The 22257-nt window shown below is 45.0% G+C and overlaps 1 protein-coding gene across 1 annotated transcript in view; it reads right to left on the bottom strand.

The window, feature by feature from the left end:
• Positions 1-21617, bottom strand: part of LOC134675355 (attractin) — a 34935-nt gene extending 13318 nt beyond the window's left edge. Inside the window, exons 1-24 of the mRNA XM_063533565.1 lie at positions 21192-21617; positions 16584-16796; positions 15921-16115; positions 15228-15394; positions 13193-13273; positions 12155-12266; positions 11734-11871; positions 11344-11409; positions 10195-10338; positions 9913-10055; positions 9413-9517; positions 8699-8811; positions 7848-7997; positions 7530-7676; positions 7053-7199; positions 6735-6881; positions 6417-6563; positions 5941-6093; positions 5530-5638; positions 4723-4834; positions 2674-2781; positions 2162-2309; positions 1078-1147; positions 290-411 (exon numbers count right to left, since the gene is read on the bottom strand). Coding sequence (XP_063389635.1) covers positions 290-411; positions 1078-1147; positions 2162-2309; positions 2674-2781; positions 4723-4834; positions 5530-5638; positions 5941-6093; positions 6417-6563; positions 6735-6881; positions 7053-7199; positions 7530-7676; positions 7848-7997; positions 8699-8811; positions 9413-9517; positions 9913-10055; positions 10195-10338; positions 11344-11409; positions 11734-11871; positions 12155-12266; positions 13193-13273; positions 15228-15394; positions 15921-16115; positions 16584-16796; positions 21192-21424 — 3270 coding nt within the window. The 5' untranslated portion in view covers positions 21425-21617. The remainder of the gene's footprint in view (positions 1-289; positions 412-1077; positions 1148-2161; positions 2310-2673; positions 2782-4722; positions 4835-5529; positions 5639-5940; positions 6094-6416; positions 6564-6734; positions 6882-7052; positions 7200-7529; positions 7677-7847; positions 7998-8698; positions 8812-9412; positions 9518-9912; positions 10056-10194; positions 10339-11343; positions 11410-11733; positions 11872-12154; positions 12267-13192; positions 13274-15227; positions 15395-15920; positions 16116-16583; positions 16797-21191) is intronic.
• Between the last annotated feature and the right edge of the window lie 640 nt (positions 21618-22257).

Genomic DNA, 22257 nt, shown 5'->3' with positions numbered 1-22257 from the left:
CGAATTAATTCCATTTATCATAAATAACCGATTTACACACAAAATATAAAGTGTATTCATCCTTACGTATCTTATCATGTAGTGTAGACAAACGTGACGTCAAAGTGTCATTCCAACAGTACGATTCATAGACAATCTAGAGATCGTAATCGTAGTAGAATCTAGACATCTTAATGTCAGAGGTGACAGGAGCCGCACCACGCGCATTTAGCGGCCGTACACGCCGCGCAACTATTGGCTGAGCGGCAGAACATTGCAGTAATACCCCCTATTCTTAAATGTTTCGTACCTTAGGCCAGAGTCGGCTGCAGAGCTGCGGTTCTGGCTGACAGGAGCCGCACCACGCGCATTTAGCGGCCGTACACGCCGCGCAACTGTTGGCTGAGCGGCAGAACATTGCAGTAATACCCCCTATTCTTAAATGTTACGTACCTTAGGCCAGAGTCGGCTGCAAAGCTGCGGTTCTGGCTGACAGGAGCCGCACCACGCGCATTTAGCGGCCGTACACGCTGCGCAACTATTAGCGGAACGACAGCGGTGAATATCTGGAAATACAACGTATTTTTAAAAGTATGACATTGTCACACTTTGTCATTTCAAATGGCATGGCGGAGTTGGGTTAGTCCAACTCTAGTTTTGTTGTGTGCGTCAGACAACTGGATCTAAACATATAAGAACATCTATAATAGAGATGGGCCGAATATTCGGTATTCGGCATATTTTTCAATGTTCGTATTCGGTCGAATAATTCGGGTCGAACTGCCGAATATTTACCGAATAAAGAAATTATTTTTTAAGGGCGTCCGCTAGATGACGCGTGTCCGCTTCGCTGTCAGGCATGAGACGGTTCCATTTCTTTTCTGAAACATCCCGGCCGGTCCAGAGGGGAAAGGACAAAAACACACGCGGAGTGCAGATCGCGTGACTTTATGAACTTGTTTTTAGCGTTTTTGGCAGTTTAGCCCAACCGAATATTCGGTTCGGTATGATCTGTACCGAACATTCGGCCGAATATTCGTATTCGGCAAAGTGCATATTCGGCCCAACTCTAATCTTTAAATTGTAATGATTTCTTACCTCTGACAGGTTCGCTGACGCAGGCCTTCATCGTCCCGTCGAAGGACTGGTTCCAGCCGGCCGTCTCCAACTGTCACAAAATTGCTTTATTATAATTATTATAATGTGGTGGGACACAATATAGGCTATTAAAAAAAAATTATTATACACATAACGTTACAATTAGAAAAATAAAGGGCTAACGAACAACATCGCGACGGAAAGGGCTAACGCTAATCGAAGAGTAATAGAGAGCAGTATATGTAGTTACACTTACCGGCACGCATGTGCGTTCGTGCGAGTTCGCCGCGTACGCTCGCTCGTTCGTGTGGGACGAACAAGGCGAGCCAGCCATGAAGAGTAATACAGAGTAGTATAGTTGGATGGTGTTTAGCAAAAATGAGTCATCCCACATCCATTTTTCAATAAAATTTCAACTTTACGCGTATATATTTTGAGTTGACATCTTATTGAAAAATTAATGTGGGTTGACACATTATTGCGTATCAGCATCCAGTTACACTTACCGGCACGCATGTGCGTTCGTGCGAGTTCCACGCGCACGGCGGCACGCGTGCTCCACGTTCGCCACGCACGCTAGCTCGTTCGTGTGCGCTGAACAAGGCGAGCCAGCCATGAAGAGTAATACAGAGCAGTATAGTTCCACTTACCGGCACGCAAGTGCGTTCGTGCGAGTTCCGCGCGCACGCACGGCACGCGTGCTGCGCGTTCGCCACGCACGCTAGCTCGTTCGTGTGGGGTGAACAAGACGAGCCAGCCATGAAGAGTAATACAGAGTAGTATAGTTACACTTACCGGCACGCATGTGCGTTCGTGCGAGTTCCACGCGCACGCGCGGCACGCGTGCTGCGCATTCGCCACGCACGCTAGCTCGTTCGTGTGGGACGAACAAGGCGAGCCAGCCATGAAGAGTAATACAGAGCAGTATAGTTACACTTACCGGCACGCATGTGCGTTCGTGCGAGTTCCACGCGCACGCGCGGCACGCGTGCTGCGCGTTCGCCACGCAAGCTAGCTCGTTCGTGTGGGACGAACAAGGCGAGCCAGCCTGAAGAGTAATACTGAGCAGTATAGTTACACTTACCGGCACGCATGTGCGTTCGTGCGAGTTCCACGCGCAAGCACGGCACGCGTGCTGCGCGTTCGTCACGCACGCTAGCTCGTTCGTGTGGGACGAACAAGGAGAGCCCGCTTCGAAGAGAAGCGCGTCCGAACGGAGGCGGCCGTCGAAACTGTAATAACATGACTATGTGAATAGTTTGAATACGTTAATAATGATAATTTCAAAGTTCGGCTGTATACGTTAGTAAGGTATTTCGTCAATTACTGGCTATTGTTTAATAACTGGCCACCTTATACTAAAAATTAATTATATTCACCTATAGACAGAATTCATTTAAGTGTAAGGTGGGTAATTATTGAAGGATGGCCAGTTACTGTCACCTTATACTAAAATGATTTTATTTATATTTAGTTTAGGGTGGCCAGTTATTAACCGGTGGCCAGAAATTGACGATTTACCCTAAAAACTGATTTTTCGTAGAAAAAAGTGTTGATCAATGTGCCGTCTCCGTTCTGTAAATAGGTGTTACTGACCCGCCGTAGAACATGGCGGTGGGGCTGCGCGCGCCGGGCAGCGGCGCCGCCGCGTGCGCCGCGCGCGCCGCGCCCGCCGGCGGCGGCGCCGTGCGCCACGACCCGCACCTGCAACAACCACGTCACAGGTACATTGCCGGCCGAGTAGCGAAGGAAGCTAGGCCGTTTGTATATCGAGGCAGGTAATTCCCTATTAAAAACTCATGTCACAGGTAGGAACAGCATTGCCGACCGAGTGTGAGCGAAGGGAGCTAGGCCGTTTGATAAATCGAGGCAGGTAATCCCCTATTAAAAACTCATGTAGTATGTATATCTGCATACAATTTGCGTATGCCAATATAATGTAAAACCTGACCAGGAATATATGATCAGGCGCCACGTTGCGGAATTTGACTGAAACTAATTTTTACATACTTTACTGAACTGTCACCGGTCTAGCCACGCTCTCCTGACAACGATCATGTATCGTCGTGCTGGTAAGAGTTAACAAACTTACAATCTGTCATTTTGTAGATTTGAGTCTAAAAACTCTGAAAATATTTTTTTTTGTTACAAACGAGTTTAATATTCAAGTGAATGTTGAAAATTTTAATAACAAAACTTCCGTGAGACACAGACATATTAAATATCTTAAGAACGGGTCACTCACGTATTTTAAGTCGAAAAACGCTCGACATGTTTCACTCCGTACCGAGGAGTGTCAACGCAAACGCAAACTCCGTTCCGTAAACGCAAGCTCCTGATGACACTCCTCGGTACGGAGTGAAACATGTCGAGCGTATTTCGACTTAAAATACGTGAGTGACCCGTTCTTAAGATATTTAATGTTGAAAATTACTAACTGTACTTTACACACCTAAAAAAAAAACGCAAAGATTGACTAACATGGAGCCAGCAAGGTCATTGTGTTCCCAGCAAAAAATAAGTGTTCCGTGAACAAAGTTTTTTTTGTACGGAACACTAATAGCATATATAATACGTAGCGGAATATTTTATAAGGAAACAAAGCAACAATAGCTTTATCTGTGGCAATAATACTATAAGACTGGGAAACGGGATTTGGTGGACGAGGGACGAGCGAGGCCGCTTAGTGACACGAAGCCGGCAATGTCCTATTAAAAACTCATGCCACAGGTAGGAACAGCATTGCCGGCCGAGTGTGAGCCAAGGGAGCTAGGCCGTTTGATAAATCGAGGCAGGTAATCCCCTATTAAAAACTCATGTAGTATGTATATCTGCATACAATTTGCGTATGCCAATATAATGTAAAACCTGACCAGGAATATATGATCAGCCGCCACGTTGCGGAATTTGACTGAAACTAATTTTTACATACTTTACTGAACTGTCACCGGTCTAGCCACGCTCTCCTGACAACGATCATGTATCGTCGTGCTGGTAAGAGTTAACAAACTTATAATCTGTCATTTTGTAGATTTGAGTCTAAAAACTCTGGAAATATTTTTTTTGTTACAAACGAGTTTAATATTCAAATGAACCGAGGAATGTCAACGCAAACGCAAACTCCGTTCCGTAAACGCAAGCTCCTGATGACACTCCTCGGTACGGAGTGAAACATGTCGAGCGTTTTTCGACTAAATACGTGAGTGACCCGTTCTTAAGATATTTAATGTTGAAAATTACTAACTGTCATATACTTTACACACCTAAAAACAAAAAAAAACGCAAAGATTGACTAACATGGAGCCAGCAAGGTCATTGTGTTCCCAGCAAAAAATAAGTGTTCCCAGCAAAAAATAAGTGTTCCGTGAACAAAGTTTTTTTTGTACGGAACACTAATAGCATATATAATACGTAGCGGAATATTTTATAAGGAAACAAAGCAACAATAGCTTTATCTGTGGCAATAATACTATAAGACTGGGAAACGGGATTTGGTGGACGAGGGACGAGCGAGGCCGCTTAGTGACACGAAGCCGGCAATGCCGTATTAAAAACATATTATGTCCTTTTTCTCTAGATATGCCTTATGCTTTATATCTTATGCTTTATTATCGATATATATTAGTCTCTTGTGTGAATACGTACCTTATATCATACAATAGAGCGCCGGCCGAGTAACACTGGGAGCCGGCGGGGTTACTAACTGCGGCCGCTGCACTGTCGTTGTGAGCGTTACCGCCGAAGACTAGCATAATACCTGCAAACAATATTACATTACGATACAAGTGCGAATTGCCTTTTAGCACGTGTATTGTACAACGTTTTACAGTATATATGGCCCTTTAAACTTTTGACATGCGCACGAAAAGTGCTATTTCACGCACTAGGGCGGTAAAGTAGCACCGTATGTACTGTAAACAATATAACATCTTAATACCTATACAGAAAAAGACGAAAAATCTTTGCCTTCAAATTTCTTTGTTTGAAATGCAATCCAATCGAATAAAATACACTACACCGTGTCAGTACTAAGTCGGGATAATACTAAGACGGGGTTCATCCACATATTACGACGCAGCAACAAAAGGAGGGGTTATGTCAAGTGTGTGAACGCCAAACGGCGCATCGATTTGCCGTGCCACTGACGCCACGGGGGTAAAATTTTGTTTTGTTAATAAATAATGGCAACCTAAAAGTGGGGTGTTTTTTAGTAGATAACGATCGACGTCAAATGCCGGCTTTGGTGTCGTTGTCACGATTTTGCGCTGACGTCAATTGCCGTCTGTGGCGTTCAAAAGGTTAATGGCCTGTGCCATTAACCTTTGGCAAATTTCCTATGAAAATGTGTGACTAGGGGGTTACCAAAAAAATATAATTTTTGTGTGATGTAATTAATGGATGACCCCTAATGATGAGGAGTACATAATATTTATGTTTAAACATTTCACAAACCTGGAGATAATATAATGGCGGAATGTAGATATCTAGGCGTGGGCGCGGAGGGCAGCGGACGCCATATTCGTCTCTTGTACTCGTATTCATACAGAGCTGCTGACGGCGCCTAAAGTAAAAAAATAAATCAACATACATAAAAAACAACGGGCAACGTTTGTCCCTTTCCGACGTATTGGTATAATGGAAAGGGACAAACGATTATTATCGGCTTGTCAACTTCAGTAAACGTTTATGAATAAGGGGGACAGGACTATAGGGTAATTTACGAGTCTCACGGGAGTTTTATAGTCACGATAGATAATATAGCGGGTCTAGCACCGCCGAGTGCCCGAAGCCCCCTCGGGCCGCCCAGCCCACTGTCGGGGCCGACACCCACACCCCCTCCTCTATGTGGTACTGCAACTATACCTGCGCCGCCTCGCTCTGCGACACGAGACCGCCGTGCACGAACACGCGGTCAGACAGCGGGTCTAGCACCGCCGAGTGCCCGAAGCCCCCGCGGGCCGCCCAGCCCACTGTCGGGGCCGACACCCACACCCCCTCCTCTATGTGGTACCGCAACTATACCTGCGCCGCCTCGCTCTGCGACACGAGACCGCCGTCACGAACACGCGGTCAGACAGCGGGTCTAGCACCGCCGAGTGCCCGAAGCCCCCGCGAGCCGCCCAGCCCACTGTTGGGGCCGACACCCACACCCCCTCCTCTATGTGGTACTGCAACTATACCTGCGCCGCCTCGCTCTGCGACACGAGACCGCCGTGCACGAACACGCGGTCAGACAGCGGGTCTAGCACCGCCGAGTGCCCGAAGCCCCCGCGGGCCGCCCAGGCCACTGTTGGGGCCGACACCCACACCCCCTCCTCTATGTGGTACTGCAACTATACCTGCGCCGCCTCGCTCTGCGACACGAGACCGCCGTGCACGAACACGCGGTCAGACAGCGGGTCTAGCACCGCCGAGTGCCCGAAGCCCCCGCGGGCCGCCCAGCCCACTGTCGGGGCCGACACCCACACCCCCTCCTCTATGTGGTACTGCAACTATACCTGCGCCGCCTCGCTCTGCGACACGAGACCGCCGTGCACGAACACGCGGTCAGACAGCGGGTCTAGCACCGCCGAGTGCCCGAAGCCCCCGCGGGCCGCCCAGCCCACTGTCGGGGCCGACACCCACACCCCCTCCTCTATGTGGTACCGCAACTATACCTGCGCCGCCTCGCTCTGCGACACGAGACCGCCGTGCACGAACACGCGGTCAGACAGCGGGTCTAGCACCGCCGAGTGCCCGAAGCCCCCGCGAGCCGCCCAGCCCACTGTTGGGGCCGACACCCACACCCCCTCCTCTATGTGGTACTGCAACTATACCTGCGCCGCCTCGCTCTGCGACACGAGACCGCCGTGCACGAACACGCGGTCAGACAGCGGGTCTAGCACCGCCGAGTGCCCGAAGCCCCCGCGGGCCGCCCAGGCCACTGTCGGGGCCGACACCCACACCCCCTCCTCTATGTGGTACCGCAACTATACCTGCGCCGCCTCGCTCTGCGACACGAGACCGCCGTGCACGAACACGCGGTCAGACAGCGGGTCTAGCACCGCCGAGTGCCCGAAGCCCCCGCGGGCCGCCCAGCCCACTGTCGGGGCCGACACCCACACCCCCTCCTCTATGTGGTACTGCAACTATACCTGCGCCGCCTCGCTCTGCGACACGAGACCGCCGTGCACGAACACGCGGTCAGACAGCGGGTCGAGCACCGCCGAGTGCCCGAAGCCCCCGCGAGCCGCCCAGCCCACTGTCGGGGCCGACACCCACACCCCCTCCTCTATGTGGTACTGCAACTATACCTGCGCCGCCTCGCTCTGCGACACGAGACCGCCGTGCACGAACACGCGGTCAGACAGCGGGTCTAGCACCGCCGAGTGCCCGAAGCCCCCGCGGGCCGCCCAGCCCACTGTCGGGGCCGACACCCACACCCCCTCCTCTATGTGGTACCGCAACTATACCTGCGCCGCCTCGCTCTGCGACACGAGACCGCCGTGCACGAACACGCGGTCAGACAGCGGGTCGAGCACCGCCGAGTGCCCGAAGCCCCCGCGGGCCGCCCAGCCCACTGTCGGGGCCGACACCCACACCCCCTCCTCTATGTGGTACTGCAACTATACCTGCGCCGCCTCGTTCTGCGACACGAGACCGCCGTGCACGAACACGCGGTCAGACAGCGGGTCTAGCACCGCCGAGTGCCCGAAGCCCCCGCGGGCCGCCCAGCCCACTGTCGGGGCCGACACCCACACCCCCTCCTCTATGTGGTACCGCAACTATACCTGCGCCGCCTCGCTCTGCGACACGAGACCGCCGTGCACGAACACGCGGTCAGACAGCGGGTCGAGCACCGCCGAGTGCCCGAAGCCCCCGCGAGCCGCCCAGCCCACTGTTGGGGCCGACACCCACACGCCCTCCTCTATGTGGTACTCCTGAAATAAAAGTACAATTTGATCCAACTGTATACTCGAGGCCTCTTAGGCCCAATTGCACCATTCCACTAACCCGGGGTTAACCGGTTAAACCAGGAGTTACCATGGTTACCAGTAGAATTTGACACTGGGTTGACAGTTAAACTGCTTAACCCCGGGTTAGTGGGATGGTGCAAGTGGGCCTTAGTTAAGTGACATTCGTTGGTAGAAAAACCCAAAAGAAAAAGTAAGACCAGCGCCCCACTCAACATATTTAAAAATAAGTAAAATGTTACTTTTAATTTTGTCCTAAGCAGAGGTCTGCTAATGCTAACAATACCACAATGTTACGAAGTAAAAGACAATATAACTCTGACATACGTACGACCGGACATGACAAAATTACAAGGGTAACATTTTTGCTATTTTGGTTACGGATCCCAATAGCAGCGTTAAAATTCAAAAACTGGTGGACTGTCACCTTTATTATGGTTATTGCTGTCTGTTTGTTTTGTCGCTTTATGATTCTGTTCCACTAACACCTAGTTTTTAATCTTAATTGTGACTAACCAATATGGGACATTGTTGTCTTTAAAAAAAAATTAAAGAAGCATTTTCATTGACACTTGGAATTTAGAACAAATGAAACTCAACTATTTTCTAATGGTTTTAGGCTGAATGGATTGTTTTTCTCATTTCTTTTAAAAGGTTACTAATCTTACCTGTACCAAGTGGAGATAGCCGTAGTGCGGCGAGTGCCCGAAGAAGACCAGCATCACCGGCTTGTCGTTGTAGCGGACCACCACCGCCGTGTGACCCGACACGGCTAGCCCGCCTGCAACAATGTAAAATAATCTTTTCACACCACCTATTCGGAAATGAGCTTTTTCCTCCCTGCTAGGAGGGTTCAAAGTGGCACTTTTCCTCCCTGCTAGGAGGGATCAAAGTAACACTTTTCTGTTCAAGCACACTATTTTGAAATTTTTTTTACGTTATTTTTTTAGCTTAAATAATCTGTTTAAGCATCAGATTGTGTCAATACTAAGATTTTTTATTTTCCTCATAGTTGATGTGAAAATCAGTATGTGTCACACGGTATTAAAATTATTTCGTCTTGGGCGTTAACACTTGAATCTCTCAGTACGCTCAGGATTCTACTTTAGAATTAAAGAAGTTTCTCGATCAGGTCACGAGTCCGTCTTATGCTCTCGCGAGTTTAACATTTTTCCCCATCACAAAAAGTGCACAGCGCCGCTAAAGATTTCACTTCAAAAAATAGATGATTTAGAACTTACCACAATGTTTCATGGGTGCAGGCCTGTTCCCACATATGGTGGGGGCCACCCCCCACCACAATGATACGGAACCATTCGTGCGCGAGCCCAACTCGCACTTGGCCGGTTTTTTTCTAGATAACTGTGGGATTCAGAACTTACCACAATGTTTCATGGGTGCAGGCCTGTTCCCACATATGGTGGGGGTGGCGTTCAGCCATTGCAGCATGGGTGCGGCCAAGTTTAGCCGCCACACCTCATTGGTCACTTATTAGTAAGACTAGTAAATTCTAGATAACTGTGGGATTCAGAACTTACCACAATGTTTCATGGGTGCAGGCCTGTTCCCGCATATGGTGGGGGTGGCGTTCAGCCATTGCAGCATGGGTGCGGCCAAGTTTAGCCGCCACACCTCATTGGTCACTTATTAGTAAGACTACTGTCCGTCTGTCTTGCTGTCACCAGGCTGTATCTCATGAACCGTGATAGCTAGACAGTTGAAATTTTCACAGATGATGTATTTCTGTTGCCGCTACAACGACAAATACAATAAACGTGATTTTTTTTCTGTTTTTTGCGTGATGATACGGAACCATACGTGCGCGAGCCCGACTCGCACTTGGCCGGTTTTTTTCTAGATAACTGTGGGATTTAGAACTTACCACAATGTTTCATGGGTGCAGGCCTGTTCCCACATATGGTGGGGGTGGCGTTCAGCCATTGCAGCATGGGTGCGGCCAGGTTTAGCCGCCACACCTCATTGGTCACTTCACCAGCTCGCCCTTCTCGGCCTGCCAGTTCGCCGCTGTAACAAAATATGAAACATTAGGATCATTATTTAGACCTTCTTCTTCTCTGCGGGCCGGATTGGAACGCGTCGCAGTCCGGGATTTGGAGAGCCCTGTCTTAGATGACAGAATTGTGTCCTTTCTTGCACAACTCACCCCCTCTCCGTGTCGTCGGAGGCGACAACGCCGCCGTACACAATAAGTTCGTCGTCGTACAACACGGCGGAGTGCGCGAAACGCGGCGCCGGCGTCTCGCCCAGAGTCACTATGGTCTCCCATTTGTTCTCTGCTACTTTATATCTGTGGACAAACAAATAATTAAAATAATAGCCACAACACAACACAAGCCTTCTTGAGCTTACTGTGGGACTTGGTCAATCTGTGTAACAATGTCCTATAATATTTATTTATTTATTAACTTAATAGAAAAATTCACCGCCTAGGGCGAGATTTGAAATCGCGACCACAAGGCGGACACGCCATACGTAGGGGGGGCCATACGTAGGGCTTAGTCAATTTGTGTAAAAATGTCCTATAATCAAAAATCATTGGCGTTTATATGTGTGCGCGGCACGTCTGTTACACGCGTCATCGTGTATGTGTGGGTAAGTCGCTTTACTGAGAGGACGCCAGAAGTCCGCCAGATTCATGTCGCGGGGCGGGGCGGTGCGTGGCCGTTCTGTATGATAATACCAAAGATATATGTAATTTCGTATAAGATGAATAAAGTCTAAGAAAAAAAACGTGCCTCGGCAATCAAGAAAAAGTCATTCTCGGATAGATGGCGCACACACCTTTGGCCTATGCTCGGCTAGATTGCGTGACGACACCGTTTCATATTTAACAATTTTAACATATAGATATCAAATAATGAACATGGGTCAAAATAATACAAAAATAATAAAATTATTTATCCATTTATATACACCATTTTGATAATTTTATTTTGAGTTATAGTTGTGTGTCGATAGATGGCAGTAAATTTACAGTGACTACAAAATTTACTATGACAGGACCCCTCTATACTATCTATTCTCTTTGATAATACTATTACTTATTCTATGTCGCGACGCAGAGTATCAGTCAAACGCTATAGAATTAAGTACACACTCGTCGAGAGACCCCGAGACAGGCTGAGAACGAGTGTGTACATGCTGCTCCCGTTCTTCCTCGTCTTGTCTCGCGCTTCTCCGTTTGGATCGGAGCTTTCATCCTCCCTCTCCCTTGGTTCCATACAACCACTCTGTGCGAGCCATCGCTACGAGCATAGCACTGTTTCGCTCACACTAGACTAAAAGCACTCACCTATAAAGGAAGTCAGCCTGTCCAAAACTCTCTCCCCCCACCCCTAAGCACCAGCACATACCCCCCCTACCGCCGGCGCTTCCATCTACCCCTTCCCCTGGTTATTTGCCACCGCTCAGTGCGAGCGAGACATCGCTACGAGCATAGCACTGTTTCGCTCACAGACTAGAGACTAAAGCACTAAGCATCGTGAGGAAACCGGAACCAGACTGCTCCCAATAAGGTCTAGTTTCCCCTCTGGATTGGAAGGTCAGATGGCAGTCGCTTTCGTAAAAACTAGTGCCTACGTCAATTCTTGGGATTAGTTGTCAAGCGGACCCAGTCTCCCATGAACCGTGGCAAAATGCCGAGCAAGAGAGGAAGAAGAAGACTAGAGACTTAAGCACTCACCTATAAAGGAAGTCAGCCTGTCCAAAACTCTCTCCCCCCACCCTCAATATTTCTCCCCCCCTCTGCACCAGCACATGCCCGGCCACCGCCGGCGCGGCCTCTTCGTCCACCCCCTCTCCTGGTTCCTTCCACAACCACCTGTGAAATTAAACATTATTTAAGTTTCCAGAAAAATTAGTACGTTGGAGGGTCATTCATCTTGTGGCCTGTATCGGAAATGTATGTGCACGTACATTGCCAAAGCAAGTGCTACCATCTACCGTTCTTTCAGTACATTTCCTTGTTCATAGTATATGCCATCTTGTGGGCTACATCGGAAGCATAAACTTCACATTTACGCCTCGCGCCAAAAATCTGACGGCTCCTATGCTGCCCCCTATAGTTCATGCACGGGGCCTATATTGCGTACTTGTAATCTTACCTCCAGCCGGCAGTGGATATGTCTCGACTGCAGTCCGCCCCGGAACGTTGGGGGGTGCAAACGCACCCTTTGGGGGTGCAAGTGCCGCCACCGTAAGCTTCGTTGCAGTTATCTGTAAACAGGGACAAAATGTCAGCTACGAGTCTAGTACTTGGGGCATACTGTAATTTCCTGGACTGGCCACTTAGAAAATATAAGTCGTCTGATATATCTGAATCCAGAAATTTTCAGTATGGCCCACGTAACTACGTTGACAAAATTATTTTCCTGACCTGATGTCCTGACCATACGGTTATTTTCAGGGTTCCGTACCCAAAGGGTAAAAACGGGACCCTATTACTAAGACTTCGCTGTCCGTCTGTCTGTCTGTCACCAGGCTGTATCTTGTGAAGTGATAACGTGATACCTAGATCGTTGAAAATTTCACAGACGATGTATTTCTGTTGCGGCTATAACAACAAATGCTAAAAACAGAATAAAGTAAATATTTAAGTGGGGCTCCCATACAACAGACGTGATTTATTTTGCCGTTTTTTGCGGAATGGTACGGAACCCTTCGTGCGCGAGTCCGACTCGCACTTGGCCGGTTTTTTTAATGTGCTAATGTAAGTGATACATTACCCCTAATGGGAAGCTAATATTCATAACACTGATATGCTAATTAGTAAGCATTTAAGGCCGTCAGCCGCATTACCCTACATACTTATAATTACATTTACGTACTGTCGGTAAAGCAATTGATTCCAGCAACATAGGGAAACTAAAGTATGTTTGAAGTGAAAACTTGGGAAAAAATGTTAAAACCGCGATAGCGTAAGACGTAAGACGCTTCGTAAGACGGACATGTGACCTGATCGAAAATCTGTTACAATGTCACTGAGTTTTCACTTCTGCCGGCACTCCCGGAGTGCAACCCGTTGTTTTTTTTATCAAGCCGATACGTCTGCAAATACGTCTGGTCAAAAATCGATGACGTAATTTATGGACAGCCCCTTATTCCTTTAATTTAAAAAATAAGCGAAGTTATTAGTGAACTACCTGGACAAATTGGTTGATCGCACGCTACTCCGATCCATCCCGGATTGCATCTACATGTGCCTTCGTCGCATTCGCCATGGTCTGCAAAGAGAAAAAAAATTAAGAAAATTAAGTGACTTAAGTATTGATAATAACCAAAAACACGCATAATGGAAAAATTTTCATTACTTTATGGAAAACACTAATTTCCGGCATTCTGATATTTTTAAACCCCTGGAACTTTCTAAACTTTCATATAAAAATTGAAATTTGAAAAGTTACTTTTCGATGGGGGAAAACAGTGAAGTGAACTGATTAAAATAAGACCTAGGTTTCTGTAAGCTGCGTTTGTACAGCTCAGATACTGAAATAACAGTTCAATTTGGCGATCCACTGTACAATCTGACCTCATCATCAGCCTACTCTCGTCCACTGCTGGACATAGGCCTCTCCTATTGCACGCCATTGAGCACGATTTGCGGCAACTCTGATCCAGCTCTTGCCAGCCGCCTTGCGAAGGTCATCGCTCCATCTAGTCTGAGGGCGTCCTACGCTACGCTTGCCGATGCGCGGTCTCCACTCGAGAACTCGTCTACCCCAACGGTTATCGGTTCTACGGCTAATATGACCGGCCCACTGCCACTTCAGCCTGCCCTACAATCTGACCTATCCAACTGTAATTTTAGTACAAGACTAATCGATGAATCCAACCGTTTATCACACCGCACACACACTCACTCACATCACACTCACATTCTCACACACATCTATCTCACTTCACATGGCGACCGTAGGTACATCCTCTCCAGGCCGCGTAGCCAAGATGCCAATCGCTTACGCTTCGTAGCGATCGAAACGCAACTGTCACTGTCGCGCTAATACGGAAGAGTGATAGAGAGACATAATGCTTTTCGTTGTCGAAGCGATAGCGATTGTAACCTTGGCTAGGCCAGCAGATTAGAAGATCAGATGGTTGTCGCTTTTGCTATGTCTGAATCAATTTTTGCCATTATGTCATTATGCATTATGTGCAATTTGTTATTTGAAATAATAAATAAATAAATAAATGCAACCCTGGCAGGCGTGGCTCACTCCGCGATTTCGTCGCTTTGCTACAGGTAGCTAAAAGTACACCCGTTCCGCCCCAATTTTGGGGAAAGCCATAAGCCGCGCGTGGCGCTGTCGCCACCTAGCGGCCATATCTGTGCTGATCGTAACAGACGCGTTTTTTTAGAGAGTGAGTCTTCTATACCTAGTACTATTATTTATTCTGTGACCCTGGGTCCAGATTTTCTGGGTTATGACATATGGCAGTCGCTTTTGCTGTGTTTTCGCCAATTCTAGTATTCTTTAGGATGCAAACCTGCACCGATTCCTAGGAACAGGTTGCTAAAAGCAAACCCCAGGTTTTTTAGAAAAAGTGGAGCGCACTCCTAGAGCGAGATGTACACTGATTCTCAATAAAAAAGGGTCACTTTGGGTACAAATCTTTATAGAAAGTGACGTTTGGTTTTGAGTGTTCCCTAGGGTATAAACATGGTTTATAGTATACATACTGCTACAATTGGTCCTATGGTCATCCGAAGGACAGGAGTACGCAGCATAAGTGACGTTGAAGCCCTCCACAGCGAAGGCATCATCAGAGAAATGAAGTAAGGCGCTGCCCCCACTAGGCCAGACCGGTCATCAAAATTTGTCACAATTACGGGTCTAAGTTCAAAGAGAAGATACATACTGCTACAATCGGTCCTATAGTCATCCGAAGGACACGAATCATCAGAGAAATGAAGTAAGGCGCTGCCCCCACTAGGCCAGACCGGTCAAAATCAAAATTTGTCACAATTATGGGTCTAAGTTCAAAGAGAAGATACATACTGCTGCAATTAGTCCTATGGTCGTCCGACGGACAGGAGTACGCAGCATAAGTGACGTTAAAGCCCTCCATAGCGAAGGCATCATCAGAGAAGAAATGCAGTACGCACTGCCCCCACTAGGCCAGACCGGTCTTCAAAATTTGCCAAAATTATGGGTCTAAGTTCACAGAGAAGATACATACTGCTACAATTGGTCCTATGGTCATCCGAAGGACAGGAGTATGCAGCATAAGTGACGTTGAACCCTTCCATAGCGAAGGCATCATCAGAGAAGAAGTGAAGTAAGGCGCTGCCGGAGCGCGCGATCACTTGCCGTGTCCAACCCGATTCACCTGGCTCCATTACACCGCTGGAATAGAAAATAAGTATATTAATTTTTTGAGAATAATTTTAACAAGGGGTCATCCACATATTACGTCACAGCAACATGGTGATGGGAGGGAGGGTCATGCCAAATGTGACAGCAAGCGTAACAAGAGCGGGGTTCAAAAAATTGAAATTTTGTGTGATGTAATATATGGACGACGCCCAACACTAAAAATTTTGACAGCACAGTTTGATAGGTTAATAAGTTAGTAAGAACCAACAGTGTATAACAAATACTTTTCAGAAATCGGTTTTATTATAGTAGGACCGTTTAAAATACCATTGGAAAATCCTGTGTACAAATATAAAAAAAAAACAAAGACAAACAGCATCTAACACTAAAACGCATATTAGGGTATCTTGTCGTAGGTGAAAATATTGGTTATCAGAATAATAAATTAATGTATTTCAGAGCGACTTTGTTAATATTTTTTTGAAAGTGCGATTCAGAGAACAGCGCCACCTAGCGGTAAAACATCCAAACTCACAGCGCCATCTATCGAACTCACCTAAAAATAGCGAGGAGCCTCACAGCGCGCACGCTGTCCCCGTCATACACGTAGAGATGGTCCCACCCGCACTCCGTGGCGAAGGACTCCAGTCTGATGCGGACCACCGGCGGGGACGGGCCCAGGCGGGGGGGCGTCACTAGCCACGCTTTAATACAATTGCAAACAGCGCCACCTAGCGGACAGTCATCCAAACTTACAGCGCCATCTATCAGACTCACCTAAAAATAGCGAGGAGCCTCACAGCGCGCACGCTGTCTCCGTCATACACGTAGAGATGGTCCCACCCGCACTCCGTGGCGAAGGACTCCAGTCTGATGCGGACCACCGGCGGGGACGGACCCAGGCGGGGGGGCGTCACTAGCCACGCTTTAATACAATTGCAAACAGCGCCACCTAGCGGACAGTCATCCAAACTTACAGCGCCATCTATCAGACTCACCTAAAAATAGCGAGGAGCATTACAGCGCGCACGCTGTCTCCGTCATACACGTAGAGATGGTCCCACCCGCACTCCGTGGCGAAGGACTCCAGTCTGATGCGGACCACCAGCGGGGACGGACCCAGGCGGGGGGGCGTCACTAGCCACGCTTTAATACAATTGCAAACAGCGCCACCTAGCGGACAGTCATCCAAACTCACAGCGCCATCTATCGAACTCACCTATAAATAGCGAGGAGCCTCACAGCGCGCACGCTGTCTCCGTCATACACGTAGAGATGGTCCCACCCGCACTCCGTGGCGAAGGACTCCAGTCTGATGCGGACCACCGGCGGGGACGGACCCAGGCGGGGGGGCGCCACTAGCCACGTGCATTGGGTGCTCACGCTGTAGTTGCCGGGGCCGTCGGTTATAACCCCGGAGGTGTCTGTGAGACTGAAAAGAAAATTCAGTTGAAGTTTTTGGTACAAGCTTTTTTAGTATGGCCGGCTGTCTTTTTCTTTCCACGGGCAACTCGCCCCCACCCATCCCATCATCATCACCTAGCACCCATATAACAAGCTTTGCTTGGTTTGGGGCTAGGTTCTGTGTAAGATGTCCCCTCATATTATTACTTAACTAATTAATGGTCATACATACATACATCACTGGCTCAGTGACCCAAAGAGGATCTTGGCCTCTGACACAAGAGAGCGCCATTCTGCCCTATTCTGCGCCACTTCACGCCAGTTGGGTATTCCGAGGGCGGACAGGTCTTTTTGGGCTTCGTCACTCCAGCGGTATCTGGGACGCCCAGACGGACGTTTTCCGCCCGGGTGCCCCACATACGCTTACGCTCTTCTCACAGCACGATCCTCCCCCATCCTCTCCAGGTTACCAAGCCAGCGGAGTCGTGTGGCTTTGATCTCGCCAATTATATTAGGCATCGCAACCAATAATAATAACCAATAATAGTAATAGTCATAGATACAATTTTAACAAACCCACACATCATTATGTTACGTGGTTTTATCATTGATTTCCTATGGCCACCTGCCGTGCCCATCATCAGATCAGGTTGATGGTACTGCAACAATTTTGATAGCACACACAGTGCAAGTGTTATTTTTAATGTCAAACTTCTATGAAATTATGACGTATAAATAGCACATGCACTGGGTGTGCTATCAAAATTGTTGCAGACTTCTCTTGGTCAACACTGTTGCATTGTCACCCAATGGGCTGTGTGTTTTGAATGTTATTGAGTGGGTCAAAATAAATTTCTACGATTAAACAAAACTAATTACACTGCCAACCGAACCACAGTAAAAAAACGAGTCAAATTGATTTAAAAATGAAAAAAATACTGTCTTGGGTGAGACTTGAACTCACGGCCTCTGGACAGAACAGACAGTAATTTTTCCACTTTTAAATTTATTTTAATCTTAATAGCATCGTTCACAGACGTTTCTGCTAGTTTAAAATTAAATAAGTCAAATAGAAACAGACATAATTGTGTACCTTTTTAAATACAGAACCCCTAGAGGCCATTACAAATTAATTACACTAATTGTGGCCATCAATTTAATCAGGCACTTAAAGGCACTCGGCTGAAGGTCTGTAGGGATTCAATTGCCATTAAAATTTATTTTGCTACAAGGTTTGGTACGAAGATGCTTTATGACCTACATTTTACACTATAGATTTTTGAAGATGCTTTATGACCTACATTTTACACTATAGATTTTTTCTAACTGATTTGATCTATGTACCTATAGTGTTAGACCAAGATAAGTCTGCAGCGATTTTGATAGCACACACAGTGCAAGTGTTATTTTAAATGTCAAATTTACATGAAATTATGACGTATAAATAATATTTGCACTGCATATGCTATTAAAATCGTTGCAGACTTGTCTTGGTCTAACTCTATTTATCTATTTAGTATTTTATCTATATTTTTTTTTTAAAGAAGGGGTATTGTCACTTTTTTGGCATTGCTTGTCTTTTTTACCTTAAAACTGTTTAGTTTTATATTATTTCTTCATTTTTACTATTCTCCTAAGATATAATAAATAAATATTACAGTATATTAGTTAAACCAAACCCTATCACTTCTGTCTTATGGAATCACTTCCGTCTTGCAAATCTGTTTTCTAAATTCTATCTCGTATATTAATCCAGGAAGTAAATATAATATATTATCTACCAATATTACTAATAATTAGGTGTATCTGTTAGAATTGCAATTTTTAGCTTATTGACACACTAAAGATAAACGCATGTAATTAACAATCTACTTTCAACCCAATAAAAGCAATGTAAGATTCAAATTCCATTGTCAACAGTTGCAATTAAGACATGACAGTTGATAAGATGATAAGTTGCAATAACAAAATGACATATGTATTTAGCAAATGTCACTACTTTGAAAAAATCTTGTATTTCGCATTGCTATTCAAAGTTAAAATACAGTAACTCTGCATGTGTATCTTTCTTTAGGTATTTAAAAAAAAGTAAACCAAAATTTACCTTAAATGGCTCCTTAAGCCAGTTGAGGGTAGATGGAAACACTACATGATCAAATAATGTAGGCTAAAGTCAGGTCAGTGACTGATCCAGGCAGTTTTGTATTTGGTTGGTTACCAATAAATGTTATAATATAACTACCCGAAAATGCACAAATTGTTTGTTTACTTTTATTTAAATACCTAAAGATAGACTGTAGTTACCATATTTTTATTTTTATTGAGAGAACAAGATACTAGTTTTTTTCAAAATAATCACGCAATGTTTGAGACTTAAGCTCTTTTTAAGCAATTGTAATTAAATGCTCATTTGCATAAGACAATGGGATGGACCACTGTTACAGTAATAACATTAAAATGCAATGTTATCATTTTGAAAAAAAAAAATAACATGCAAGGTACATAATCATAGCGTGTTATGATGAAGTGACAGCCAGGGACTCGGTACTTGGACTAAAAATTAAAAAGAGTGAAACCATTGCCGTCTAAACAGTTAAAAATATGTCTAACTAAAGTTTAATTTTGAGTATTTTCTTACTTTCAAATTAGACGAGAATGAACTAAAAGATGTCCTGTTCTGCAGAAGAAAGAAGATTTGAGAAGAATAGTGTGGGAGTGCCGCTGGGACAGTAACCTGGAGCTCTATCTCAGGGAATCGGGCTGAATGAACTCAATAATCAATTAACACATTCACTGCCAAGACGTGTGGCCTCTGAACAAACTTGGCGGTGAACGCACATGAGCATCGGGGGCAGTGAATGTGTTAATAGCCTACCCATTTCTGGCCGCATACATATTTGCTAGCCACTTTACTGGCCTGGCAGTGTAGGGACATTGCATCTTATAAGAATTGGGAACAATCATTGAAAGAGATTGTAATACTTTTGTTTTGCCTACCCTTTTCAATGATAATTTGCATACATTACATTCAAGTGGCATGTCATTTTTGAGACTTTGGAATTTCGATTTTATTATAATTAACCTTTTGAATGCCACAGACGGCAATTGACGTCAAGGCAAAATCGTGACAACGACGCCAAATTTGACGTCGATCGTTTTTTGATGAAATTCTACTGAAAAACACCCCACTTTTAGGTTGGCATTGTTTATTTACAAAACTAAATTTTACCCCTTTTGCCAATAAGTAGCACACAGAAGGAAATAAATACACAAAAACTGTAGAAAAAATGGAATTTACTGTCTGAAATAAAGGATTATTACATTACATTATTACAGGTGTGCAATAAAGACAAAACTATTGTTTAAATAATTAAATATTTTTCAACTCAGCAGCTCGAACAAGGGTACTTTGCTTCTTAAAAACAGTGAGCAAAATGCGATTTTGCTCACTGAGTCATTTTGTCTCACTCAGTGAGCAAAATCGCATTTTGCTCACTTAGTGAGACAGTATGAGTGAGCAAAATCGCATTTTGCTCACTGATGGAGACAAAATGTCATTCAAGTGACTTTTATAGTCAAATGTCATTTCAACATGCAGGGTCTAATACAAGTACGATATACTTGGGTTCTATTATCTCTGTCCCTCTAGGTATGTTCTCACTGCTTAGGGTGAAAAATTTTGTGTACTACACGAGATCAAAGTTATTTACATCTCGTGTGCTTTTGAATCCCTTACTACGCTCAAGATTCTAAATTAGATTATAGAATCTTTCGCTTGCACGGGACTCAAAATAAGCACTCGAAGAAATATCAAACTTTGATCTCTTGTTGTACAACTATTGCTCATATTAAAACCAATCGGATGTCCCAGGTATCGCTGGGGCAATGCGGTTGAAGCGGACTTACCATTATCCTATTATTAACTGTTTATTAGGTAAAGTATTCCACAATAAGATCCATTTTGTTACTATGTACCAGTAGAAATGTCTAGTCAGGTGTACAGATATTTCTAGACTAGCCTATACTTGTGGCTATCAGGATGCTACAAATATGCACTTTTATCCTACTTGACTCTAAGTACATTCAATTGGATCAGTCATGACATCATTTTGGCTTTCAATAGACTGTTTACTGCTAATCAGTAACTAAAATCAGCTGCAAAACATCGACACCTAAAACCAACAGGACATTCTAGTAAGGAAAACATCGAAGAAATAATACGTCACTAAAGATTGCGTCGACTGATTGGCGGCCTTCACAAGCTCAAAGGAAGACGAGAAGCCAAAGAACATAATTGGATAATCCCCCAGACGCTTTCTATTGTAAATCTCCATGTTTTGAGTGACCACTGGCAGTCCGAAATGGGTCATCGAACTATAGTCCCGTTGCGTTTCACGTTTGCCAAAACACTTGTGCTACTTACTTGATTTTCCCTCCGCAGTACTGGCATTCTGGACCTTGCCAGCCCTCTTTACACACACAGGTTTCATTTTTACAGTCTCCATTTATGCAGTTATGGTTACTACACTTAGCGAGAGCATCATTGCAAAACAATAACACTATGAGTACTGAACACAGGAACGGAGAGAACCATGAGAATTTTCGTCTGTATTTAGATTTAAACAGGAATAAGAACATTTGTAGCGACTCTACCATTTTGATGTAAGCATTTTCAACGAGTTTTGTTAGCGCGGACGTAAAGCGGGTCCTATGTCGTGTAGTTTTCGTACGGTACTAAGGATGGGGTTGTCATGCGCAAATTGTGTTTACCCCAATAACGTTTCTGTCATTTGATTGTCAGTTCCCAAATTAAACTCTTTAAAATAAAATGAAACGTTAGTAAAATCCCAGAAAACTAGTACCTTAAAGAAATAAATTTACTGTGCTACGGAATAAAAAAGTTACTTATTTATTATATTTTCTTCTGCCTTGATATTGTTTCTTTCTTTCATGTCGACAATAAAAGACAAGACTGTAATTACAACAGAAACAATTTTTTTACATCTCCGTAATAAAATATTGTCCTTTTTATGATTTCGCAACAAAAGAATGCAAATTTAATTTAATAACCACAAAGAATTCATCTACTTTTTTCCCAGTTACAAAACAGTTATTTTATAACGGCAATACTACAGTTGACATTTCAGTGCTGCCAGTTTATAGCTGTGTTTTTCTAACTAAAATATAACTTAAAAAATCTTAAATAAAAAAACAATTTAAATAAAACAAATTTTGAACATGAAAGAAAAGAAACAAATTATTGTTAATCCGATAATAAATACTTGCTATACAAATATTATATAATAATTAATGAATGTTTCACTACAAGCCTAGTATTAAATTGACTAGTGCAGCCTGCGCACACAAGATGGCGCCATACGTAGGAACAGTTCAAAATTATGTTCTCAAAATGTAATATATTATAAAGGATGCTTTAGATGTCACTAGCAGTCTCAATATAATGTTTTAAAGAAAATGTTTTTATTATC

Source organism: Cydia fagiglandana, chromosome 21 (genome assembly GCF_963556715.1).
Source record: "Cydia fagiglandana chromosome 21, ilCydFagi1.1, whole genome shotgun sequence".
NCBI classification, from domain to species: domain Eukaryota; kingdom Metazoa; phylum Arthropoda; class Insecta; order Lepidoptera; family Tortricidae; genus Cydia; species Cydia fagiglandana.
The sequence above is the reverse complement of the archived record's forward strand: the minus strand, read 5'-3'. Positions and strand labels throughout refer to the sequence as shown.